At 42.3% G+C, this 27,982-nt stretch overlaps 1 protein-coding gene across 2 annotated transcripts in view; it reads left to right on the forward strand.

The window, feature by feature from the left end:
• The window catches only part of ARMC8 (armadillo repeat containing 8), a 191,650-nt gene extending 165,866 nt beyond the window's left edge, over positions 1-25,784 (forward strand). Inside the window, exons 21-23 of one of the 2 annotated variants that reach the window (XM_030208942.1) lie at positions 11,327-11,359; positions 18,912-19,005; positions 22,630-25,784. In XM_030208942.1, coding sequence (XP_030064802.1) covers positions 11,327-11,359; positions 18,912-19,005; positions 22,630-22,663 — 161 coding nt within the window. In that variant the 3' untranslated portion in view covers positions 22,664-25,784. The remainder of the gene's footprint in view (positions 1-11,326; positions 11,360-18,911; positions 19,006-22,629) is intronic. The other variant, XM_030208943.1, reaches the window with a different exon arrangement.
• The last annotated feature ends 2,198 nt before the right edge of the window (positions 25,785-27,982 follow it).

A 27,982-nucleotide genomic window follows, 5' to 3' on the forward strand; every position in this document is an offset into this window, starting at 1 on the left:
CAGCAGGTGGACGTTTTTCCCGGGCCCAGCAGGCTGCGCCCTATTCCTTTGCAAGGCGTAGGTACACCCAGCCGGCCCGAAGGCCTCGTCAGGCACAGGGACAGCCCCAGCGCGCTCGTTCTCGTCAACAGCGTGCGCCTAAGCAGCCCCCTGCGCCTCCACAGCAAAAGCCGGGGACGGGCTTTTGACTGGATCCACGGGAACATAGCCGCCCTCAAAGTGTCCGTACCGGACGATCTGCCGGTCGGAGGGAGGTTAAAATTTTTTCACCAAAGGTGGCCTCTCATAACCTCCGACCAGTGGGTTCTCCAAATAGTGCGGTGCGGATACGCCCTGAATTTGGCCTCCCTGCCACCAAATTGTCCTCCGGGAGCTCAATCCTTCAGCTCCCATCACAAGCAGGTACTTGCAGAGGAACTCTCCGCCCTTCTCAGCGCCAATGCGGTCGAGCCCGTACCACCCGGGCAGGAAGGGCAGGGATTCTATTCCAGGTACTTCCTTGTGGAAAAGAAAACAGGGGGGATGCGTCCCATCCTAGACCTGAGAGGCCTGAACAAATTCCTGGTCAAAGAAAAGTTCAGGATGCTTTCCTTGGGCACCCTTCTGCCAATGATTCAGAAAAACGATTGGCTATGTTCCCTGGATTTAAAGGATGCATACACTCACATCCCGATACTGCCAGCTCACAGACAGTATCTCAGATTCCGCCTGGGCGCACGGCACTTTCAGTATTGTGTGCTGCCCTTTGGGCTCGCCTCTGCCCCATGAGTGTTTACAAAGTGCCTCGTGGTGGTGGCGGCGTATCTACGCAAGCTGGGAGTGCATGTGTTCCCATATCTCGACGATTGGCTGGTCAAGAACACCTCGGAGGCAGGAGCCCTCCGGTCCATGCAGTGCACTACTCAACTCCTGGAGCTGCTGGGGTTTGTGATAAATTACCCAAAGTCCCATCTCCAGCCAACCCAGTCTCTGGAATTCATAGGAGCTCTGCTGAATACCCAGACGGCTCAGGCCTTCCTTCCCGAAGCGAGGGCCAACAACCTCTTGTCCCTGGCTTCGCAGACCAGAGCGTCTCAGCAGGTCACAGCTCGGCAGATGTTGAGACTTCTGGGTCATATGGCCTCCACAGTCCATGTGACTCCCATGGCTCGTCTTCACATGAGATCTGCTCAATGGACCCTAGCTTCCCAGTGGGTTCAAGCCACCGGGAATCTAGAAGATGTCATCTGCCTCTCCACCAGTTGCCGCACTTCACTGCTCTGGTGGACCATCCGGACCAATTTGACCCTGGGACGTCCATTCCAAATTCCGCAGCCCACGAAAGTGCTGACGACGGATGCATCTCACCTGGGGTGGGGAGCTCATGTCGATGGGCTTCACACCCAGGGTCTGTGGTCCCTCCAGGAAAAGGATCTGCAGATCAACCTCCTGGAGCTCCGAGCGATCTGGAACGCACTGAAGGCTTTCAGAGACCGGCTGTCCTACCAAATTATTCAAATTCGGACAGACAATCAGGTTGCAATGTATTACACCAACAAGCAGGGGGGCACCGGTTCTCGCCCCTTGTGTCAGGAAGCCGTCGGCATGTGGCGGTGGGCTTGCCAGTCCGGCATGCTCCTCCAAGCCACATACCTGGCAGGTGTAAACAACAGTCTGGCCGACAGACTGAGCAGAGTCATGCAACCGCACGAGTGGTCGCTCCATTCCAGAGTGGTACGCAAGATCTTCCGAGAGTGGGGCACCCCCTCGGTGGACCTTTTCGCCTCTCAGACGAACCACAAGCTGCCTCTGTTCTGTTCCAGACTACAGGCCCACGGCAGACTGGCGTCGGATGCCTTTCTCCTCCATTGGGGGACCGGCCTCCTGTATGCTTATCCTCTCATACCTTTGGTGGGGAAGACCTTACTGAAGCTCAAGCAAGACCACGGCACCATGATTCTGATAGCGCCCTTTTGGCCCCGTCAGATCTGGTTCCCTCTTCTTCTGGAGTTGTCCTCAGAAGAACCGTGGAGATTGGAGTGTTTTCCGACTCTCATCTCGCAGAACGACGGAGCGTTGCTGCACCCCAACCTTCAGTCCCTGGCTCTCACGGCCTGGATGTTGAGGGCGTAGACTTCACTGCGTTGGGTCTGTCTGAGGGTGTCTCCCGTGGCTTGCCTCTAGGAAGGATTCCACTAAAAAGAGTTACTTTTTCAAGTGGAGGAGGTTTGTCGTTTGGTGTGAGAGCAAGGCCCTAGAACCTCGTTGTAGCCCTGCACAGAACCTGCTTGAATACCTTCTGCACTTATCGGAGTCTGGCCTCAAGACCAACTCAGTAAGGAATCACCTTAGTGCGATTAGTGCTTACCATTACCGTGTGGAAGGTAAAGCCATCTCTGGAGAGCCTTTAGTCGTTCGATTCATGAGAGGCTTGCTTTTGTCAAAGCCCCCTATCAAGCCTCCTGCAGTGTCATGGGATCTCAACGTCGTCCTCACCCAGCTGATGAGACCTCCTTTTGAGCCACTGCATACCTGCCATCTGAAGTACTTGACCTGGAAGGTCATTTTCTTGGTGGCAGTTACTTCAGCTCGTAGGGTCAGTGAGCTTCAAGCCCTAGTAGCTCATGCTCCATATACCAAATTTCATCACAACAGAGTAGTGCTCCGCACCCACCCAAAGTTCCTGCCGAAGGTGGTGTCGGAGTTCCATCTTAACCAGTCAATTGTCTTGCCAACATTCTTCCCCAGGCCGCATACCCGCCCTGCTGAACGTCAGTTGCACACATTGGACTGCAAGAGAGCATTGGCCTTCTACTTGGAGCGGACACAGCCCCACAGACAGTCCGCCCAATTGTTTATTTCTTTCGACCCTAACAGGCTAGGGGTTGCTGTCGGGAAACGCACCATCTCCAATTGGCTAGCAGATTGCATTTCCTTCACTTATGCCCAGGCTGGGCTGACTCTTGAGGGTCATGTCACGGCTCATAGTGTTAGAGCCATGGCAGCGTCAGTGGCCCACTTGAAGTCAGCCACTATTGAAGAGATTTGCAAGGCTGCGACGTGGTCATCTGTCCACACATTCACATCACATTACTGCCTCCAGCAGGATACCCGACGCGACAGTCGGTTCGGGCAGTCGGTGCTGCAGAATCTGTTTGGGGTGTAAATCCAACTCCACCCTCCAGGACCCGAATTTATTCTGGTCAGGCTGCACTCTCAGTTAGTTGTTCTTCGTAGGTCAATTTCTGTTATACCCTCGCCGTTGTGAGGTTCAATTGACCTGGGTTCTTGTTTTGAGTGAGCCTTAGGGATACCCCAGTCGTGAGAACAAGCAGCCTGCTTGTCCTCGGAGAAAGTGAATGATACATACCTGTAGCAGGTGTTCTCCGAGGACAGCAGGCTGATTGTTCTCACCTACCCTCCCTCCTCCCCTTTGGAGTTGCGTTTTCATGTTGTTTCTTGCTTGTCATTCAACTGGCGGGAACGGTCACGCACGAGCGGGAAGACGGCCGCGCATGCTCGGTGGGCGTGCCTCGCGTGCGGACCGCCCGCGAAGCTTCTTCCGGTTGGTGGGGGCTGCCGCGGACGTCACCCCCAGTCGTGAGAACAATCAGCCTGCTGTCCTCGGAGAACACCTGCTACAGGTATGTATCATTCACTTTCCCATTTACTGAGGGGATAGTGTTCAAGATACTGGCATAATTAAAAGTAACAAGGCTATGGGATATAATGGGGTAAATTCACAATCCTAACGGCACTAAAGGAAGTTTTGACTGTACTACTCACTGCTCTCTTCAGCTTATCAATTGAAATAGGGGAGATTCTAAGAAAACTGAAAAAGAGTAGCTGAGGTATTGATCCATGTGGGGTGGATCAAGAAAGAAATGGAAATCTGTTAGAATAACATCAGTGGTGAATAAGTAATGGAAGCATTGGTAAAGTAGAGAATAAAGCAGGACCTTGAAACAAGTGGGTGACAAGATTGTAGAAACATGGTTACACAAAGGGAAAATCCTGACAGACTTGAATTAATAGATGAAGTGGTAGAGTGGTACGTTAGGGGGTGCAGTAGATGTAGCTTATCAGATTGCAGAAAGCCTTTGACACTGTTTTATATAAAAGACTGATAGGGAAGCTAGTAAGTCTGGGAATTGAAAATTAAAATTATAAACTGGAAGAGAAATTGATCAACAGGAATCAGGAAATTGATGGTTAATGGGGTCCAGCCTGTTGAAAGAAAAGTGACCAGTTGGGTGTCGCAGTGATTAGTACTAGGGCTGATCCTGTTCAGTGTCTTTTAACGTGATACTGGTTTAGGATGGGGCCAGCCTGGTGATGCATGCAGAGAACAAGGGTTCACTTTCTGGGCCTGAATTGCACTCCCCCTCCACACTGTTTGGAGCTGAAGATACTTTGGAAGCAGCATTTATGGTCTATGGGAAATGGGGGATTCATATATCAGACAATAGTGACACTTGGCAGCTAGACTTGGGGGCCATAATTGTAGGGTTCTGGAAAGAGCCCTGATGTCTGACCCTCAGACGAAGACTTACTGCATTGACTGGGTTAGGTGGATTGGAGGAAGATATAAAATAAGGGAAAAATCTCTGGGCAACTGTGCAGACAGGCTCATGCACTGGATTCTGACCCGTTTGAAGCTGAAAAGAACAGGAGGATGCTAATAACACCAAAAAATAAAGAGAATGGAAAGAGGGTGTACTTGTAGATGAAATGAACATTTTCTGCAGAGCAGACATGCCATAGAATGCATAGATAAGAAGAAAAATGCAAGTATGCTTATACATAGAAGCACTGAATATTGGGGCTTCTAAGTAAGTACTATGTATACAAGACCCCAAAAATCCATGTTCTGGGGGGTAATTCTGTAACATAGAAGCTAACATTACACATGTAAATGTTTTAGCAGATATATGTGTAAGTATATGAGTAGGCCTCCTAAGCTCTATTCTTTACCAGCATGCGTAGCAGCAAGGGCACATTGGTGGAGTCTGGGCAGAGCATGGGCAAGACCCAAACAGCGCATAACTTATAAAATACTGTAATTTATGTGTGTTCCTACTACACTTAGGAACCAACACTTATACCCAGCTCTATGGCTGGCCTAAATGATCATGCCTAAATATTAGGTGTGAACCAACAGGAAGTAGAGGATGACACTGGACTCTCAGGTTGGGAGAAATCCAATGTAGATCCTTTATTAGGCACCAAACAAGTAAAGGACCTGACACGGGCCTGTGTTTCGGCAGAAAGTCTGCCTGCCTTGGTCACAAAACTGTAAATACATAGTTATAAGTAAATTCAATCAAAAATTATATAAGACATAAACACAACCAATGTACATGAAGACACTAATGTGTATGAAACTTAAAAGGTAATGAAACAAGAGAACAGTGTAAACAAATTGTATGTGTCTCCAAAAGACATAGTCAATCATTTCATTCATTTCAAGTAATTATATTCTCTTAGACCTAAGCAGTTTACAGTTTCATTTTACATGTACTGGGGCTGTCCCTTGTGGGCTCACAATCTAGGTAGTACATTGTACTACTGTTGTACCTGGGGCAACAAAGGGTTAAGTGACTTGCCCAGGGTCACACAGAGCTGCAGAGGGAATTGAGAGCATATGAATTATCTGGTATAAGCTGAAACTTCAAAATTTAAAAATGGATTATATGTCAACTTCATATCAAGGATAAAATTTACGAAGAACTCATGGCACTGTGTACAATATGATTCTTATAGAATGTGTGAACATAACTGTTTAAGAACATGAACATGTGAAACAAGAAGATAATATATTCAATGTCAAGTTAAAAAATGTTTTTAAAAAACCCTGATCAGAAGTACTTTCTGTGGCTGGAACCTATGATGACATGGGGTGATGTAATACTGTCAAAAGTTGTTAGGGCCAGAAAATAACTGAAAAACCAGAGAAAGGGGGAGAAGGAGGTGAGTAGTTTAAAAAAAAAAAATTCACTAATACAGTATTCTTTAGATGAAAAATCAAGCAGACTAAATAAAAAAGATGTAATGAGGTATAGTCCTGTATTAAGTATGCAAGCCAGTTACAAATGGACAAGTAAGCCTGGCTGATATCTCTGGACGGAAACTTGTTCTTCTTAGTGCCGTCCAGAGATATCAGCCAGGCTTACTTGTCCATTTGTAACCGGCTTGCATACTTAATACAGGACTATATACTTGCATACTTAATACAGGACTATATATATGTATTAAGACCTGTATTAAGTATGCAAGTATATAGTATATAGTCCTGTATTAAGTATGCAAGCCAGTTACAAATGGACAAGTAAGCCTGGCTGATATCTCTGGATGGCACTAAGTTTTCTTATTTGTTTCTGTAATTCCCAGCCTCCTTAGGCTGAGTTCTTGGCCGGGTTTTCATTAAAAAAAACAAAAACTATTTTTAACAATTGAGTTGTTTGATTTTGCTGTGGCTGTCTTCCCTGTCATGTCCCAGAAACCTTCCAGTGGGTTCAAACAGTGCCCAGTCTTTGATAGACTCACATGACATGTGCCTAACCTGTCTGGGCCCTGACCATAAGTCTTTCATTGTTCTCTTTGTGCTCAAATGCAGAAGAGAATACAAAAAAAATTTGATGGGCTCTGCGCGAAAGACTTTTTGGCATGCTGAAGTCCAATCCATCAACATCGGTATTGAAGGTATCAGTCCCTATGGCTTCTGGAGATGCATCGAGGAGATATCCCCCTGTCCTGATGTCAGGTGTTGATAGTGCTGCTCGTGCCAAGCATCATTGGACCTGATACTGAGGACTCAGGAGGATTCCGCTTCATCCTCGTCGGCACAGATGCACCCTGATCCTGGGCATTTGAGCAAGGGCGAAGAAGCAGCAGCATCGGTCCTCTTCGAAGCACAATGCCTAGCACACTGGACTCGTGAATACCCGAGAAGCATCATTGCCATGAAGACCACTCTCCCTCAGTGGGATGCGATACGCTCCTCAAAGCCAGGACCATGCCTCTGATTTGGCTCCTATTTATTTATTTCACATGCTTGATATACCACATGCGGTTTACAAAAATAAATTAAGAACTAGGGCATAGAAGAAAAAGGGAGAAGGGGGGACACTGTGCAGTGAAAAGGGGGAGGAGAGGAGACATAGAAAAAAGAGGGAGGACATCGAGCAAAAAGGGAAGGTTTATGAAGGAGGGTCAAATGCAGTTCTGAAAAGGTGAGTTTTTAGTGCCAGTTTGAAAGATACAATGGTGGGCTGATCCTGAATCTGACGTGGAAGCTAACTCCAGAGTTTAGGACCTAAATAGCTAAAAGCAGAATCTCGAATTCTAGTGAGACAGATAGAATAGGACAGTGGTAAGGAAAGAAAATTATTATCAGCTGATCTAAGACAACAAGAAGGATAGAGAGGGGCAGAAGGGGATCTAGATTTATATACCATCAGTAGAATCTTGAATTTTATTTGGAAGGAAATAGGAAGCCAGTGTTCAGAAATCAGAAGAGGAGTGACTTGATCAAAATGTTGTACATTGTGAAGTAATTCTTCATCTGTTCAGTCTTTGTATGGATTCCTACATCTTTGCAGGCTGTCTCCACATTGGCACTGGCCCCGCCTTTACCAATGCCTGCCCTCAAGGATTGACTCTGGGTCATGTTGCAGGAGGTACTGGGGTACATCCTAGCTCGGTGTGACACTGAATCATTGAGGGTTCTAGCACTGACTATGGTACTGCTCCAGCCCAACTGGAGACTCGTGCCTTGTTTGTAGGGTGTTTGCAAAGCCAGTGTCTCATCAGGCATTGATGCCAACGTCAACTGATGCGGTGCTCCTTTCCAGCTCATCAGGGGACGAAGTGACCCCTGGAATCCCAGATCCAGTGGTCCAAGGCAGAAGCAGACTCATGCATCCCATATGGAATACTTTGCTGAGTCAGAATTGGACAGCTTCTGGGGATCTGACACAGAGCCAGAGCACCTCTCAGAGGATGGATCACTTGGCCTATCTTCAGATCCCTCTCCAGTACAGGAAAGGAGAAAGTTTCCCCTGGAGGAGCTCTCTTTCATCAGTTTTTTGAGGGAAATGGTGGAGGCCATTCCATTTTTAAGTTGGAGATCGAGGATGAGCCCAGGGTCAAGGTGATGGACATCCTTAATTATGACTTCCCTCTTTGAGAAGCTGCTATAGTACCTGTTCACAACATCCTTAAGACTGCACAGATGAAGAATTGGGAGACCCCACTTACTGTACATATTGTTCTAAAGAAGGTAGACCCTATGTATAGAATCCAGAAGGTTTCTGGATTTGAGAAGCTGCAGCTTCTGCAGTACATTCCATGGTGGATCAGATCTGCTCTCAAAAGATCCAGAAGCTTGAGGACCTATGCCTTGGTTCTCCCAAGCAGAGATGCTCACACTGTGGAACCTTTTGGGAGAAAGGTATTTCTAGGCTTGATGCTTATTTCCACACATCCTGTCTTTCATGTAAAGCTTATCACTTGAACATCCATGCTTATCTGTCTTCAGTAATCATTCCATATACCCCAAGAAGGTTTCTTCTTTCTTTGGACTCTCATCATGTAGTACTACCCTCACCTTAGCAAGCCCAATTTGAATCCACCAGGAACTCAGCATTTTTTTTTCATAGCACCAAAATTGTGGAAGTCATTTCCACCTTACATATGATCTAAGTCCTCCTCCTCTAAATTTAAGACGCATCTCAAAAGTTATTTTGAACTAGCCTATGGCAGTATATTGCTTGCCCTGTTTAGCAGAGCAGTCCCAGTTCCTTTACTCTTGCTTCCCTGGCACCCCGTCCTCCCTGCAGTTTTGGCCTTGTGTGAATGAATACTGCTATTCTGTCTAAGTTTTGGTGTTCCTTTCTGTACCTGATGTTTTTAGCATTTTGTTAACAGCAGTGACCTGCTTGTTTTAGATATTGTGGTATATCAAGTAATTGCAATAAACTAAACTAATCTCTACAGGAGCATTTACTTGAAGAATGTGGTGCATAGTGTGCTAGAGTTTGTGACACTCTCCCACCTGAGCAGGCAGTAGAACTTTGCCAGATAGCCAGTAAGCAGAAGGCGTGTCAGAAACATATCGCCTGTCTCGGACCTTGAGCCAGTGGTTTAGGAAAAGTTGGTAGACGTCCCTTGAGGAGGCAACAATCTTTTGGGGAACAAGGTGGAGGAGGCGGCAGATCTCATAAAGAAGAGAATGGATAACATCAAGTCCCCATCTCGTCCCAAGCCTTCTGTGGTCCCCACTTCTTGGAGGTTTTCTAGTGGAAATTGAAAGAGTGCCTACTACTCTTAAAGGCATACTTTCACTCCCTTGTCCCACCTTCTACAGCAGGCCTAGCCTTTGTACTCCCATCCTTGGCAGCAGTGGACCCAAAAATCCCAGCCAGCTCCCCAGTCTAAGCGGGGGGATGAGTTTTTGTTCCAGCAGAACATGGCCAAGTAACTATCCTGGATGAAGGCTGATTTTTGTTTCCAGGAAAGGTGGCCCCTTGTAACCTCGGGCTGTTGGGTACTTCAGATAGTCCAGGTGGGGTTACACCCTAAGTTGGCATTGACTCCCTCCAAAATGTCTACCAAGGGCTTCAAAAGTCAGTTTGCAACACCAGAAAGTTCTTGCAGGGGAACTCTGTTCCCTTTTAAAGGTCCATGTGGTGAAACCTGTCCCAACAGGCAAAGAAGGGAAGGCATTCTATTCCAAGTACTTCTGGTTCTGAAAAGACGGGGGAATTTTGTCCCATCCTAGATGTAAGAGCCCTGAAAAATATTTAGTCAAAAAGTTCAGGATGATTTCTCTGGGCAGCCTTCTTCCCGTGATTCAGGCAAGTGATTGGCTATGCTCTATGGACTTAAAGGAAGCTTGCACTCACATCCAGATATGTCTAATCACAGGGAGGGATCTCATTTCAAGTAGGGAAACACCACTACCAGTACCGTGTTCTGCCATTTGGCCTTGCGAACACTCCCAGGGTGTTTACAGAGTGTCTTGCAGTAGTTGTAGCATCATTATGGAGACTGGGATTGCATGTGTTTCCTTATCTGGATGACTGGCTGGTAAAGAACACATAAAAGGAAGGTGCTCAAGAATCAATGTGGAGAATTAGTCAATTGTTGGAGCTATGAGGGTTCATAATCAAATGCCCAAAGATCCACTTGTTCCCAGTACAGCAATTGGAACACATAGGAGCCCTGTTAGACATGGTTCAAGCTTGTGCCTACCTCCCTCAGGTAGGGGCAGATGTGCTCATTTGCTTCACTCATCAGGTTCACAGTAGCCAGCAGGTCACAGCTCAGCAGATGTTGAGGTTGTTTGGCCAGATGGCCTCCACTGTTCATGTCACACCTCCAGTTGTGAAGTGCCCAGTGGACTACTACTACTTATCTTCTATAGTGCTACAGTGGTGTGAGGCCAGAGGGATCTAAAGGATGCCACCTCAGTCACCCCAGAGTTGAAGCAATCCCTTCTCTGGTAGATAGTTTGGACCAATTTGACTTGGGGACTTTGATTCCAAATTTCTCCCCCCAAAAAGTTCTGACCACAGGTATTAACATTCATAAACAAAGAGCAGGTAATAACAGAGATGCAAGTTAGAGCCACCTTACATCACTGTGCAATAAAGATGGAAAATAGTTGAAAGTTGAAACAAGTCAAACATTATTGCAAAATATATCTAATGTGCCCATATTGTCTGAAACATAGAGATGTTTAAGGGCTGCATCTTCCTTGTATTTTCTAATAGAGCAGAGATGATGCCATCATTCAAATATATTCAGTTTGGAGTTGTCTTTCCAGTAGCATACAATAGGGTGGATAGCTAAAGAAATCATTATATTGAAATTTATTATGAGGTTTCACCAGTTGAATTCCTGGAGTAGAGGAACGAAGAGTAATAATTTTATAGGATATAGAAGTATTGTTGTCCATGGAAAGAACTGTAGTAATTCTATTCCAAATTCAGTTCCAGTAGATTTGAACATTGTCACAATAGAACAGGATGTGGGGCAGGATGTGCTGTTTCATGCATTACCAGCAGATGTTGGAGAATTTACCTCTTATAATCTTTGCAAGTTTAGTTAGAATCTAGTAGGCTTTATGTATGATAAGAGGTTTGCGTAATTGCAGCTGAAAACGTTGGATCATTTGTTTTGGACCAGAATAATTGCCAATCCAAATCTGAAGGGTTAAAGTTAAATTCTAGTTCCCAAGATTTTTCTACAATTGAACAGGAATTTTTTGGCAAACACAAACCCATTTCTTATTGCAATGCCTGTTAAAGCTCATAAAATTAATTACCAAATTATTGTGTTATAGGGGAAAAGACCTCAGTGGCTGTCATGGTTCCAGGTAAGGAGCCCATGGAAGAATCTCGCATTCAAACCACTATCATCAGTCAAAGACCCTCTTTTTTTCTGTTTGTATCTATTTGTGCATACCAATATGTGACACTTTATATCTTATCGTTCACCTGTGAACAAATTAAATCCAGTTGCACATCAATTCAGCTTACTTTAAAATATCTATGAACACTTATCTTATGAAACTACTGCTCTCAAACTTAACGGAGCCGTCCGTTTCGCCTCTAATGGATTCCTCAGGAGCAAAACCTTCCACACTTTTATAGTGGACGAAAGAGCTGAATCACACTGTAAACCAGCGTGAATTCTGTGTCGTAGTTTGATTACCTAGAAGAGAAAAGACAAACTTAAAACTAGGACATTGTTCTTCAAACAACAAATGAGTCTATAATAAAACTGACTTACATAAGGTCCAGTGGTAACGTCTTATGCCTGTTTTCAAAGATGACACTTCTAATCGTAAAGAACACTGATCCATTCAACCGGAAATATTTAAAGCAAAGCCTAACTTCAAAAGAATGCCTGCCATTCAATAGCCATACTTTGTGAACCTTCCCAAGCACTCATCTGCTTATGTAGCACTACTAGGTATGCCTTTGTGTTGTGAAGGATCTTCAGAATTAGTGCAACCAGACTGCTTAACAGACAGTTTTCAGGCAGTCAAGCGCAAATAGTCATTGATCTTATGAAGTATATTTTTTTGTATTAATCATTTTTTAGTGCTCTGTTCTCAAAAAAGTAACATTTTATCAACAACTTATTTTTCAACAACAGCCCGTTTCTTGGCTTCAACAATACTATACTAAATAAGTTCATTCAGGAACCTTAACCAACTTGGCCAGGTTTCACAACTTCATCAGGGCAGAGGTTCTATATTCCTCTCCAGCTTCAATCTTCTTGATGACAAAAATGGCTGGAGTTAGTGGCATTACTGAAGATTTACTCCAATTTATTTTATAACCAGAAAGATTAGAAAGGCAATCAATATAATATAAAACATGATGGGATAGAGTTGAGGGTTGACGTATACTTGTATAGTCAACCCTCAACTCTATCCCATAAGTATATAATTTGCACATATAGATAGTTTGTTTTTATCATTGCCATGATGTATGCCTTCAATAGATGAATTAGATCTTATTGACATTGCTAAAGGCTCAAGGGCTAGGTTGAAGATGAAGGGAAATAGATAAAGGGCAGCTTTGTTTGGTTCCTCTTTTAAGATAGAATAGTTTAGAGGTAGTGCCATTAACCAAAATAGATGAGTGTGGATCTCTATATAGAAGTTGAATCATTCTAATGAATTTTTCACAAATGCAAAAACCAGTTAAGAATATGGAATAAATAATCCCATTCAGTTCTGTCAAACGCCTTCTCCATATCAAGAGAGATCATAAGCAAGGATTTCCTGGAGGATGAAACATGAGCCAGGATATGCCAAAACAGTCTAGAATTATCTTTGGAAATCTATCTGGTATAAACCCATTTTGGTCTCTCTGAATCAGATGTGGGAGAATTTTTTAAAATCTGGTTGCTAAAAACTTTGCGTATAATTTTCTACCTTTGTATGATCTTTATCAGGTTTTGGGATGACTATTATGGTTGATTGTAGAACAGAACCTTTAATTGAATTTGTTGATAGCACTGAATTGAATAAGAGTAGAAGTTTTGGAATTAAAATATCTGAGAATGCTCGGTAAAACTCTATATTAAAACCATCATTTCCTGGGACCTTACCTTTAGGGAGGCTCTTGATAGCTTCAGCTATTTCTTGTTCAGTAAGGTGATTTTCTAGACTATGAAATAAAGATGATGGGACTGATGAAGAAAGAGATTACTGAATTCCCGAAAAAGGGACGCTATAAAGGTTATCTCAGAACTGTATAATTTTCTGTAATAATGTTGAAATTGTTAAGCTACGTCTGAGTCAGTTAAGTTAGATTTTCCCTGGGAATCTATGATTTGAGGGATTCTCTTCCTGTCAGTACTTGATTTTAAGTATTGGGCTAAGAGATGGCTTGATTTGTTGTTTTCTGCATAGTATCTTTGATTTTAGTGAATGCATCCAGGATAATGGTTCTTGTGAGAGTATGGAGTTATATTTATGTGCTGATGTTTATAATTTTAGATAAGTGGAAGTAAGATTATCAGATAAATATTGGAATTCTAGAAGTTTCATATTAGATTCTAGCTCAAGTAAAGAATTTTTGTGTTCTTTAGTTTTGGCAGCAGAATAATGATTATGATCTCTCTAATAGTTGCCTTGTAGGCATCCCACCAGGTATTAATATTATCGTCAGAAATGGGATTGTGTACAAAATAGTTTTCAGATGATTTTTTTATGAGATTAACAAAAGATTCATCTTATAGGAAGGTAGAGTTGAACCTCCAGGGGGATTTGGACAAGGAAGGTGAATCTATGGATAAATTTAAGGAAATTCTTGAGTGATCAGAAATGGTTATACTGTATATTTTAGCATTAACTATTTGCAGTAATAAGGAAGAAGCTATTAGAAAAAAATCTATACAAGAGAAGCTTGCATGTGGTAGAGGATAAAACGTATAATTGTATTCTTGGGGATGGAGGAGCCTCCAAGGGTCCACTAACCCTAATGTGCAATATGGTGCAATATGCATGTGGCCAAGTTAATCTGTCTAAAAGGACATTTGGATTGTCTAACTAGGGTATTATCCTGGATTTGGTTAAAAATCTCCTCCCAGAGTTATCTGCGAAGAGCCATCTTAGACCAATTCCATATTTATTCTGTAGTTGTTTTGTTATTTGGAGCATAGTTATTTCTGTTTGGAAGCTTTACGGTCATCAGACACAATCACCCCCAAGTCCCTATTTTTCTTCGTACACAGAAGCACTTCACCCCCTATATTGTACTATTCCCATAACCCAAGTGCATGACCCTGCATTTTTTATCATTAAACCTTAGTTGCCAAATACCGGACCATTCCTCCAGCTTTGCTAGGTCCTTCTTCATGTCATTCACACCCTCTGGGGTGTCCACCTTGTTGCAGAGTTTGGTATCATCCGCAAAGACACAAACCTTACCAGACAGCCCTTCCGTGGTATTGCTCACAAAGACGTTAAAAAGAGCCGGCCTGAGGACCAATTCCTGCGGTATTCCACTGATAACATCCCTTTCTTCAGAGCAAGCTCCATTTACCACCACCCTCTGTCTCCTTCCACTCAACCAATTTTAAACCCAGTCAGTTACTCTAGGTCCCATACTGAGGGCACTCAATTTATTTATCAGTCACCTGTGAGGAACTGTGTCAAAGGCTTTGCTGAAATCTAAGTATACCACATCTAACGCTCCTCCCACGTCCAACTGTTTTATCACCCAGTCGAAGAAATCAATCATATTTGTCTAACATGGCTTGCATCTAGCGCCCCTCCCATGTCCATCTGTTTCATCACCCAGTCGAAGAAATCAGTCAAATTTGTCTGACACGACCTGCCTCTACTGAAGCCATGCTGCCTCTGGTTCTGCATTCCATTCAGTTTGATAAACCTCACAATCCTCTGCTTTAGAAGCATTTCCATTAGTTTACTCACCACCGAGGTCAGACTGACAGGTCTGTAATTCCCAACCTCCTCCTTATTTCCACTCTTGTGCAAAGGGTTCATTTTCAAAGCACTTAGACTTAAAAAGTTCCATAGGTTACATGAAAAAAAAAAAAGGAGATGAAGGCAAAGAGCACCATTTATGAAAACAAATATAAATATTCAAGGTAATTAATGCTGGTTGAGTGTCCGAGGAAAGATAATAATGACAGCAATGCAAAGATCTTATCTGAAAACACTGCATCTGAAAAATAGAAACAGCTAACACAGAACCATGTTAAACTTATCATGGTAGTAGCATTAAAATGTATGTGTGAAGTGTGGAGAAATGAAAACATGGGCAAACCAAACTCTATGGTTATACTCAAGGTGTATTAATGATTACAGTTCTAAAATTATACCCTTGTTGCATATATATAAGTAGATTAATAAGGAAAGAACACTAGATAAACATTATGAAAATATAATCAAGACAGTATAAATGTGTCTTAAAATAGACAATTCATCTAGTAGAACTAAGGCAGTTTAAATTCAGTTTTATAACTGTAAATATGAGACGAGTGCTTGCACATTATCTAGCAGGTGCTAGATTTGACCTTAATTAGAAACGTGTGATTGTGAGGCAGTTTAGATTCAGTTATATAGCATGAAGTGCGAGACCAGTGATTGCATAATATTTATTAGATGCTAGATATGACCGTAATTAGAAAAGTGTGATTGCAACTTAAACAGCGCATCTGAGCAAAATTATGAGTTCAAAGAATCCAGGAAAGTTTGCAGAGCCTCCCGGTCTTCAAAGGTGTGAGTGTTTTTATGCACCGTGACTCATTTTCACTCGTTAGATTAGGCCAAACTGTGTGCCAAGAAACTTCAAGCAGTGACGATAAGAGAAATTTCTTGCGTTTTTTAAAAATGGCCAAAGCTTGTCGATACTTGAAAAGTTTAATGACGAAAGGCTTTGGGAATTTTTAAATGTCAGACCTTGTGGATGGAGTGCTGTGTTCTCTCTAGTGGTTGATCAAATATAAGAACCAGGATTTTCAGCAGGAGTTTTTCCGAGTAAGCAATTGGATTGTTACCTTTGTCACCTTCTCTTATGCCCAGAATTCTTATGTTGTCTTTAAATGGTCTATTGCTTAGACTAATTCTTTTCTTAGAATGTCTGTGTTTTACCCATTTACATATTCACATCTCACTACTGCCTTGAGCAGAGTATACCCAATGCAACAGCTGGTTTGGTCAGACAGTTCTGCAGAATTTGTGTGGTGTCTAGAATCCAACTCCACCATCCTAGGCCCATTCTTTTCTGGTCCAGGCTCCACATTCACAGCAGGACTGTTTTTGTTGTTAGTGTGTTATTGGACCTTGTTGTCCTTGTCATTGCAAATCCCTATTAACTGTTGTTTGTTGTTTTCGGTGAGCCTGGTAGTTAGGGATTCTCACATGTGAGATAACTATTTCCTGCTTGTCCTCTGAGAAAGCATTCACCTGAAGCAGGTGTTCTCTGAGGATATGTGGAGGGGCATAATTGAACGGGGTGCCCACGTTTTCCTGAGGGCGTCCTCGCAGGACGTCCCTACGAAGGGGCGGGGAAACCCGTATTATTGAAACAAGGTGGGCGGCCATCTTTTGTTTCGATAATACGGTCAGGGACGCCCAAATCTCAACATTTAGGTGGACCAACATTTAGGTCGACCTTAGAGATGGTTGCCCCCCGGTTTTCGGCCATAATGGAAACCGAGGACGCCCATCTCAAAAACGACCAAATCCAAGCCATTTGGTCGTGGGAGGAGCCAGCATTCGTAGTGCACTGGTCCCCCTGACATGCCAAGACACCAACCGGGCACCCTAGGGGGCACTGCTGTGGACTTCAGAAAAAGCTCCCAGGTGCATAGATCCCTTACCTTGTGTGCTGAGCCCCCCCAAACCCACTCCCCACAACTGTACACTACTACCATAGCCCTTAGGGATGAAGTTGGGCACCTAGATGTGGGTACAGTGGCTTTGTGGTGAGTTTTGGAGGGCTCACATTTACCACCACAAGTTTTAACGGGAGGGGGGGGGGTGGGCCTGGGTCTGCTTGCCTGAAGTGCACTGCAGTACCCACTAAAACTGCACCAGGGACCTGCATACTGCTGTCATGGAGCTGGGTATGATATTTGAGGCTGGCATAGAGGCTGGAAAAAATATTTTAATTTTTTTTGTAGGGTGGGAGGGGGTTAGTGACCACTGGGGGAGTAGGGGGAGGTCATCCCCGATTCCCTCCAGTGGTCATCTGGTCATTTAGGGCACATTTTTTTGGCTTGGGTGTAAAAAAAAGGACCAAGTAAAGTCGGCCAAGTGTTCATCAGGGACGCCCTTCTTTTTTCCATTATCGCCCGAGGACGCCCATGTGTTAAGCACACCCCTGTCCCGCCTTCGCTATGCTTCCGACACGCCCCCATGAACTTTGGTCATCCCCGTGACAGAAAGCAGTTGAGGGCGCCCAAAATCTGCTTTCGATTATGCCGATTTGAGCGACCCTGGGAGAAGGACGCCCATCTCCCGATCTGTGTCGAAAGATGGGCACCCTTCTCTTTCAAAAATGAGCCCAATATTCTCATATATCCTCCCATGTGCCCAAGGATTTGAATTCCTTGTGCTTTTTATCCAACTGTGGGTCCTGTGCGCAGTCGGGCCTGCCAAAGGTTCTGGAAAGAACAGTTTGCTGGGCAGCATCCACATCAGGGCTCCATAGATGGTTGCCCACAATTGAGAATATAATGTCCTGCTGTCTACGTGATAAGTGCTGTTTTTCCTTTTTTAGAATTACGGTCATTGTTACTTATATAACGTTAGTCATTATCAGTTATAGACTTTTAAGGTTTTTTACTCCCATTGAAAAGATATTGCAACATGTTATAAATGATGCCTGATGTACTAACGGTAGTTATAACTGGTCACAAACTTTTGAATCATTTTTGCTGTCATTGGGAATGAACTATATATGGACATTCAGTTATGAATAATATGAGACATGTATATTTTTGCATGACACAATGTTATAGGAGTCTCACATGCACAGGAGGATTTTTGACCAATGATTATAACGGGGGGGTCCTGACTCAAGCATTATTGACCTTGGTTTAAAATGTGTGGACCCGCTGAGGTCTTTTTCCTCCTTAATTATATATATATATATATACATACATACATACATACATACATATATTTATGCTCAAAATAGTGTTACATAAAATATGTTTTTGTATTTTTGACAAGTAGTGTCTGCTTTTTTGTCTGTTTTGTATTAGTATACTTTTTGGAGATTAGTGGACATGTTTCTACTTTTTTGTATTTTTTTAATGGAATCATATAAAAACAAGGATTTCATTTAATTTGGCATCTTCTTTGTTCTGTTAGAATTGAAGTTGTCGGCATGTAACTTCTGAGGTACTTTTCTATAGCTAGGAAGAGCAGACTGTTTCTTCAACCCAATACTAGACTGTTGTTTGGCAATGGATTGACACCATTGTAGTTCTTTGAAAAAACATCCTGCATATTAGGAAAGACAGAAATAAGTATGGTCTGTTAAACACACTGTATTCCAGTGTGTTCACTTTTATATTGAGATTTTTATCAAAGCCTAATATGGGAGATTACCATTCACTTAGGGAAACATTAATATATTGTATGCTAGTAACCTATTTGTATTCCACTATAGGAACCTGGTCCTTTGTGCTTATTGCTCCTATTATATGGATTTCTTCAGACCAAGGACACTGTTTTCATAAGCTTTTCTTCAGTGAAACAAAATGGGAAAAACTGTTAAAGAAGGACCTAACATACTTTAACTTTGATGTGTAAACTATATATTGTGGTGTAAAAGTGACAAATATTTTTTTAAAATAATTAACATAATTGATCTTCTTGGTAGATGTTCTTTGGATTCTGCTGAGAAACAATTTTTGTATTTTCTTCACAGGGTCACAAGAACGTCAAGATAAGCTAAGAGATATTGGAATAGTAGATATTCTACATAAATTAACTCAGTCAACAGATCCAAATCTTTGTGACAAGTAAGTACAAACGAGACAAATAGTACAAATGCAAATGATTTGGGGGCCCTTTTACTGAGCTGCGTAAGCGTCTACGTGCACCCAACGCACGCCAAAATGGAGTTACTGCCCGGCTACTGCGTGGCTGTTGCGGTAATTTCATTTTTGTGGATGCGCATATCAGACGCATTCCAAGTGGCATTTGATGCGCGTAGGTCATTCCCGCTCAGTTACTGCGTGAGACTTTACCGCTAGGTCAATGGCGGTAAGGTCTCAGACCCAAAATGAACGCGCGGCAATTTTCATTTTGCCGCACGTCCATTTTCGTTAAAATTTTTTTTAAAAAGGCATTTTTTACAGCTGCACTGAAAAATGATTCTGCGTGTTCCGAGAACACACGTCTACACAACTGCAGGCCATTTTTCAGCGTGCCTTTGTAAAAGGGCCCCTTGGTTAAGCAGGGTGATATAAAAATGACTTGTGAGGGCATCTCATGAGCTACCTGGTCAAATGTTTGTTTTTGTAATTATTCCCCTTCCAGTGCCTGCATAAATTTTGTCTGGTTACGTAGCAGTGACACATCTAGGGTGCATTTTTCATTTAGCCCACAGTGCTGATATCAGTTAAGTCCTCGATGCTTAGAAGCAAATGTGGGTGCTAGAGGCTATGAGTGCCTGCATTTGCTGACAGAATGCTCAGAGAGCTCAACCATGGGGAACAACAAGAGCACCAAAGGATAGTGCGATTGACATGCAAATGAACTAATTTCCTGTTCCCTCCCAATGCTCAGAACAACACACAAACCCAAGCTGCCTTACCACCACAGAAATAATGTCAGCTTGGGGCAGGGTTTAGGGTGCTTCTGCCGAGCCAGCTCGGCGGTGTCAGTCAATGGCAGAAGTAGCAGCTCATTCCTTGCTGCTGCTAGTCCTTCTCCTATCTTCTGCCAGGCCTCAGGACTACAGAGAGGAGGAGAAGATGGTGGAAGGGCCTGAAGTCTCCCTGGGGGTGGAGGTGGGCACATGTCTAAAGATAGATACCCTTTAGCAAGGGGGAAAGACGTATGGGAGTTGCTGATTGGGGCTGCTAGATCCCCCTCCCCCCAGATTTCAAGAGCGGGCTGCTGGTGAGAGAGAGAGCGGCAGCTGAATGGAGTTTGAAGGGCTTCAGAAGACCTCCCGGATACAGGTAAAACAGCTCTCGTGTGCCAGCACCTCTTCCTATTCCCCCTCTGGCATTCTGGCATATACGCTTAAGAGTTGTGCTTAATACACAACTCTTGAGCACATGTACCAGACACTATGCTTCTGCTGAGCTCCCTAATGCTCAGTGCTATGAGTGCTCCTAAATTTGCATCTTATTAACGTTGAGTATTAGGGCGTTCCTTTGCTGCGCTGATCCGGCACTATTCGGAACAACACTGAACTTTTGAGCATCTGCCCCTAAGTCCGATTGCACAAATAGCAGGCCTAAAGTTTTCTGGATAAATTTACCTGGCTAACTTTAATGGTTATGTTCAGCAGCAGGACTTAACTGCTTTAAGTCTGCTAAGTATCTGGTTAAAGTTATGTAGGTATATTTGATTCTGACGCTAGTTCACGGAGTACCGGCCCTTTAGTAGTTTAATAGAAAAACAACATTATTATAAGGACCTTATTTGAGTTAGTTAAATGAAATGAATGGCATTTATTTACCAGCATGGTATAGCAAGACTCTGTTGCCCTACTATAGTTTCTGAATAAATTGCAAGGGGAGCAGGAAGGAGCTGGTTTATGCTGAGGAGTGCTCCGTTTGAGTGCAGGCAGGTCACTTCCATCATTTTGAATGTAAATACATTGCTCCGTTGATTTTAACTATTCCCTTAGGGGTACCAAACTGATACCTATAAAGCTTGAATACAGCACAAACAAGGTCGTTTACAACAATTGATTAAATTATATTACAAACATCTTAAAATATCAATAAATCAAAATATAAAGGAACACTTATACGTTGATGTAAATTATCCCAATTCCCTTCTTTCACAGAAGACATTGAAGGGTAAAATTAGTTCTTCCATTTTGTAATAAGACTTGCATTCTCCTTGCTGTTCCTGAAGGAGATTCCAAAAGGGTGAACACTTACAAGTACACATGTCGACAAGAGCATTATACGGTCCTTGTGTAGGCATTCCCACGGTCAGCATTTGGGTAGAGCTGGGGTGAAGCTATGATGAAAGCATGGAAACTGAAAAAATGAACATGCCACATTAAACACTGAAGACAGAATTTCATAATAGGTGGCAGGGAAGGGGTACAGAGCATGCCTGCTTCGGTTAACACAGGTGACATTAGTTAATGTTAACTGCTAACTTAGCAGATAATCAGTTTTTCTCATCTATTCTTTAAAACCTAATAAATGGAGATCCAGATTAGAGGTCTGTACTGGTACATAATCTTATCTCCATTCCTAGTCAATTCTTTTCTATCCCCATCATATTGCTACTATCCTCTCACCATCCCCGCAGTTTTCTTTCCCATCCCCATCCCCAACTTGCATTTAAAAGATCTTGTAAATTCAAATATAAAACGTGTCCTATACCTTGTTCAAATTTAACACACAACAGGCATTATTGTGTTAAATGTCCCAGAAAACCATATTCTTATTGTTAACATTGTTTCTTAAATAAAAATATCAAAGGCCATACTGTTTTTGCGGTCCATCATTTCAAACTATGTAAAAATAATAAAACATCTACAGAGCCAGACCTCAGTTCTTTTCGGCATTCCTCAATTGTCAACTAAAAAAAGAATGTTCTGATGATGTGCTGGTGGCAAGAGTTCCAAACAGAGGTGTTTGCATGGGGACATGATCTCATCACTCCTTTTTCAATACTATCCAAATGTTATGGATTGATGGTCACTGTAGAGCAACAAGGGCTCACACAATTGCCCACTCAAAACAATGAAAAAAAAAAAGAGAAAAGACCTCAGTCAAAAAAAAAAAAAAGCATGGTCTTCAAAACATGAAATACCCAGCTCTATATTCATTCATCGGTCAAAAATGCTCCATTCAAATATCTCCTTAATATCAATATGTCCCAAAGAGTGAATACAATCATATTATTATAATAAATGAGTCCCAGTCTCTAAGGTCCCTGTTTACTTAAGCAGCGTTATAGGAACATTAACATTTTTAACGCGCGTTAATCATGTATGCGCCTACAGTATCACTATAGGCGCCTACATGGTTAGCGTGCATGCTAAGTGTAGGCGTACAAAAAAAACACTAACGCACCTTATTAAACAGGGCCCTAAATGTTCTAAGCAATGCGCATTATTCCCACATAAATTTTAAAGCAAAAAATAAAACTTATCTCAGCATGCACCACTTCTACTTCAATAGATAGTAAAAGGAGTAATTAGGTATCCATAATTCCCTGGTATGTGGTTGTGGACTTCATCTCATCCTCATCCCCAATTGATTCTTTTCCATCCCTACCCCATCCTCGTTATATTGCTACTGTTCCCTCACCATCCCTGCAGATTTCCCGTTGTTCCCATCCCTCCGCACACCTCTGGTCCAGATCTTTGCATCTTTACAAAAGGTTTTGAAACATGAAAAGGATTTAAAGCATATGTAATCATAGGGCATTTCTGATTTCAGGGCAAAAACAGCACTGCAGCAGTACCTGGCATGACTTTTGAGATGTGGCTTTCCAGGCACCCCTCACGTAATTGCTTGAAGAACAACAGGAAAGAAGGTTCATCTGATTCCTTGTGAATTTGCACAAGTCACCTTGCACTGCAATTCTCTCACATGCAGGGAGCTACGTAACAGAAGCACTTTGGCAGAGGCCTCTTCTGCATTTGCAGACTTTTTTTTCTTGAGGTTGCAGTACTTTTTCCCCGAAAGGATTATTATTATTTTTCTGTTTGGGGCTTATTTGTTTTATTTTCTCATGAGTTCCCTGGACCTTATAAAGGAAGAACAATCGTCACTTTCTTTGGGGCTGACAGTTGTCCTGCCTTTGCTCCGGCTATCTTTCTGTATGACTGGATACCTCAGAAGAATGTTTTTGTTTTCCTTCTTTTGCCTGTCCTTTTTATTTGTGCGTGTGCTTGAAAATCTTCATTTTTTTTCCCTACAGAGTTTCCAGGGTTAAGCGTTTGCCTGCTGTCTGAATCCTGAATTATATTTGATCGAAAAGTTATTTAAAAAGATAACACAGCGTACACACAGTGTCTCTTGAATGACAAAACAGCTGTCTTAAGTTTCCCTAAAAGTTATTTTCTTGTTGAATTTTGATCAGATGAATGTTTATAAGTAAAATATATGCATTTATGAATTGCAGATATATCTTACATATTCTTCCATATTTTAAGAGGAAGCCAGGGAGATGATAAATCTCAATTTCAGTACAAATTCTCGTGCTATGGAAATAGAGAAAATGCACCTTGCTGCCAGATAGTATTAGTGAATTATGATGTCTTAGTTAGCGTGACAGCACTGCCTGAGGCCTCTGTACCAGATGGCAAAACTGTTAAGCTTTCTTCAGTTTCTCATGGCGCTGTAAGGCCAAGTACATGCAGTATTAGTTCTAAATCTACTGCTACTGTTGCGACTTGGGGGTAAAGATATGGCAAATGCAACAATACCAGTACTGGCTCTGCAGAATCTGGCAGTAAAATCCTACTTTGGCGGTGATGCAAACTGTTCACACAGTGACTAGGTACCTCTAACATGCTGATGCTATTTCTCATCTCAAACAGATAATTCGAGAAAAATCTATGGCTTTGATAACTGAAATGCCCCTAGAATTCACTGTGCCGTCTTCAGTTACTTAGCTGTACTGTTGCATAAGATTTATCAGTGCCACAGGATTGTCCCAAACACATGAGTAGGGTGGGAGTGGCCTTTCTGTTCTTACTGATGACATGAACACAGATTTATTCTGTGTGGATATTTGCAGTTCATTCTGTACAATTTTCCAAGCTGCTTACAAAAGAATGATCATTTAAGAGCTTTTACTGAACTGAGTTTCATTCTGAAAGCCCTTCCCTTCCCTATCTGCAGTAGAACGTACAGATGAGTCGGGCAACTTATGCTGTATTTACAGGATACATAAAAGAAATCGACATGTGTCCATGCTAGTAACTGTGGCACCAGAAACCCTTTGTTGCAGGCCATGTCTATGTTTCTACAGTTTGAGGTTTAAAAATGGAATAGATAAGATGGTTTCTGTAAACAGCAAGGTGTCTTCACTCCAGATTTCAAGGTAAATAGCACACTTAGTCCCTGTAAGGTAGATTTCCAATCAGTCCCTGCTGGGAGGGAATGCTTCAATGCTGCTAACCAATGCTGTCATTCTAGGGCTTGCAGATTGTGTTTGTATTTTTAGCTTGCTTTGTTTGAATTTGTTGGTGCTTCGCTTTTTTAATTTTCTCTTCAGAAGTATGTTTTACTGTTTATTTTGTCCTGCAAACTACCAAATATCAGCACACAAGTGTGGAAAATGAAAGCTTTACCCAAAACACTAAGGATTCACTTGATCTTGGTCACTTTAAAATTGAATTATCATACTTAATGTTTCTCTATTTCATTTTTGTTTACTGATGTCCCTATATGGTTTTGAAATCATATGTATGTTTGGAAAATAATATCACAAGTGAAGCATCTGTTACCTTCTGCCCTCTCCTGTTGATGGATTTTTAGGTACACATGCAGAGACATCAAGCTTGGTATTTGTCTTCCTGCCTGAGCCTGGATGCATCATTTTGGTGGTCTTGCACAGGTAGATGATTAATATGGAGGGGGTGCAAATTCCAAAGTGTACAACACAGCACTACCCAGCGATCACTTTCTGTGTATTGTTTTTCATTGGAACCACTGTAATGGTAGCCATTAGCGTAATATATCCTAGCTCATCCTTAGAGCTTGGGTACAAAAATTCCATTTCACAAGTCTCTGGGAGGCAGGTAGACAAAAGCAGCTTACAGAGAAATTGTGGGCAGTTTCCCCTTACCTGTTCAAAAAAGTACTTTGTTGATGTTTCGTGCACTTCTGGTTATATGTATTGACAGAAGCTACAATGTAGTAATGTTTAAGTTAACTTTCAAAAAAACAGAAAAAAAGATTGCTCATTTTGGACTAAAACCTGCTTCTATGAAATCTTGCAAGCCCTGAGCATAACTTTTAGGCTTCAACTAATCGTTTGAGTTTCATTTAATTTCCCAACACAGCTACATTGAACGTATGATTTCTATATGCCTGGAGTGGAAAGTTCAGGCTTTGCATTATTTTGATGTATTTATATTTATTTGTTTCACTTTGAACACGAGAAATAAAGATACCAAACACCTTTTCTTTATGCTGATACAGGTATAAACACTGGGAGATAAAAGAAATGGCTTGTACTTAAGGCTGTTAATAGACTTGTGTGCAAATGCATATTTGCTTGTATCTGAAAACTACAAAAAGGATTCAGTACCTCGGAAATAAAAGCCTTATTTAATGTAAAGAATAGAGGATTGTAACGTGTATAGTGCTGACGAAAAACAAAAAACAATCCTCTAACAGATTTTCAAACTGTAAAAGTCTAGCTGGCGGAGCTCTAATCAAATCTTTAAATACATGCCGAGACAATCAAGAAACTGCCTGGGACATGTGCAACATTTGCAAAGATGAGATCGCTTACATTGGTTGGTTGGATGTCAGATGGAAGAACTCTTTCATGCTCAGTTCAGCTTTGTGAATAAATATTGATGTTGCCTATGGGTATGTACAAAATATAAATAAATAAATAAATATGTGCTTTTCAAGGAGCCATATGTGTTCCTTTTTGATGGAAGAATGAAGCCCTATTGAATGTTGTTCTGCTTCACTCATTGACACCGTTTGGGTTTTTAGTCTGCTAGGGGCATTGGAAATTATGCAAGAGACATTCCTAGGAGCATTGGATCTGCTGCCAGAGAGATCAACAAGAAATTGTCAACATGGAAATGTTTTACATTGGTGCCTTATGTTCTCTGAAATTGTCATCAAAACTGATTGACAGGCAGCAAAGGGATAGCCATGGAGCAATCCCCTGACTTGAATGTGGTTGTGGAAATAATTCAGTGTACTGTTTTATTTACAGCATGTACAACTGAAGTCCACAAGCCAAGCAGTGTCCTGGATTTTTAAATAATGCATCCAATACCAAATAAAAAAAAAACTCCATCTGGAATCTAACTACACTTTGGGATGCTTTGTCCTACCAGCATGGAGCTTTCTTACACGTATGTAGGGCCAATTTAGAAACCCTTTTCCCACAGATGCAGGCGGACAGAAGAGCCTTCATAAATCAAGCCTCTAGGCCTTTATCCTAAGAGGTGGCTAATATAGGGACCTAGAACAGTTAAAGCATGCTGATTTTTCTTTCTGGGACTTTGTATGCTGACTTGCCAGTGACTACCGAGAGCGCTTTTTCTGTCAATCTGCCTCAATAGAACTTGAACATTCTCTTTTTACAACATTCCTTTTATCTAGAACAGCCATTCCCAACCCAGTCCTTGGGCACACCTAGTCCCATTGGGTTTTCAGGTTATCCACAATGAATGTGCATGAGAGAGATTTGCATGCAACTCTAACTCATGAATATTTATTGTGGATAGCCTGAAAACCCAGTAGGACTAGGTGTGCCTGAGGACTGGGTTGGGAATGGGTGCTCTAGAAAGTGATCAACAATTAATACACCTACCCTTTCTACCACAACAAAGGAGAGTAGGATCTTGTTCCAACTCCAACTTATATACTTGATCCCATGTTAAGTGGCTCAACCACACAGGGTATTTTTGTTTTTAAAAAGTCCAATTTGTTTTATTTTCTACAAAATCTTGAACTGTAGATATTCATGGGGGATTTTGTCATAAAGGGCCAGCTAGGTCTTAGCCAATTGACTGCAAATGGTGTTTTTCCCCCCAGGTGTTAAACTATGGTCCTGGAAAGCCACTAGTGTGTTTTGTTTTCAGGCTGGCTGCAATGAGTATTCATGGTATTTGCATATGACCAGTCTATTTTTGATTATCATGGTGACCATGCCCAGTTATGGCTTTTAAGAACTAAGTATGCGCCTGGCACAGGTGAACTTTATGAGACCACCACTTGCTGTGGGTAAACAGGGCTCAGGTTAGGTGGGGGAAGGGAAAATATGCATGGGTATTTCAGTTTACTATGTGTACTTTGCACTTTGGCCTACATTTTCAAAGGGACGCTCTGCAGGAGGTATGAAAATTATTCCCATTAGGCGATAGCATCTATAATTGTGGACATTTTCATGAGATAGTCACTTAGGCCAGTTGTTAATGTCCTCAGGCAAAGATAGTACTGTAATTTTTTGGACAACACTTATGTTTATGGACTTCAAAAACTAAATAGTCATTGTTCACAGTCCACCTGAGAGGGAGGAGTCCCATTTCTTGCTCAATGTTGACATATATTGCTTGACTCCTGAAGGATTGTCACTGCTGGCTAAGGAAGGTTATCATAACAAGCAGGCTGCTATTTAGACCTGTTGGTCTGTGATTTTGTTTTTAATGCCAGCTGTAGTGTTTAAAAAACCATATGAATATTCAGCCCTGCTATACAAATAGTCAGTGTTGCTGAAGATACATGTAATATGCTGAACACTGGTGGCTATCTAGATAGATAGATAGAAAGATATTGTGATGGACAAGACCTAGGAGGAAAATCTTTGGGAGGAGGCTCCCGAAGGACAGACATCTATCAGAGAACTGGAGGGACTACAACTCCCAGCTTCCCCAGGGTAGATCCCAGGATTCCTTTAGAGAGGGTAGGCCTCACTATAATTCCCAGGATTCCAGGAGCCAATCACATGATTCTCCCAGGGAAGGTAATCCTGACTACAATTCCCAAGTTCCTGGAGGTGGGTTCCATGACCCTTTCAGGCAGGATAATCAGAAGGATTATGAGCTACAGGAGAGGAGGGAGGAGGTGGAATTGATGGAGTGGTTGCCGA

The sequence above is a fragment of the Microcaecilia unicolor genome, chromosome 7, assembly GCF_901765095.1.
Source record: "Microcaecilia unicolor chromosome 7, aMicUni1.1, whole genome shotgun sequence".
Lineage (NCBI taxonomy): Eukaryota > Metazoa > Chordata > Amphibia > Gymnophiona > Siphonopidae > Microcaecilia > Microcaecilia unicolor.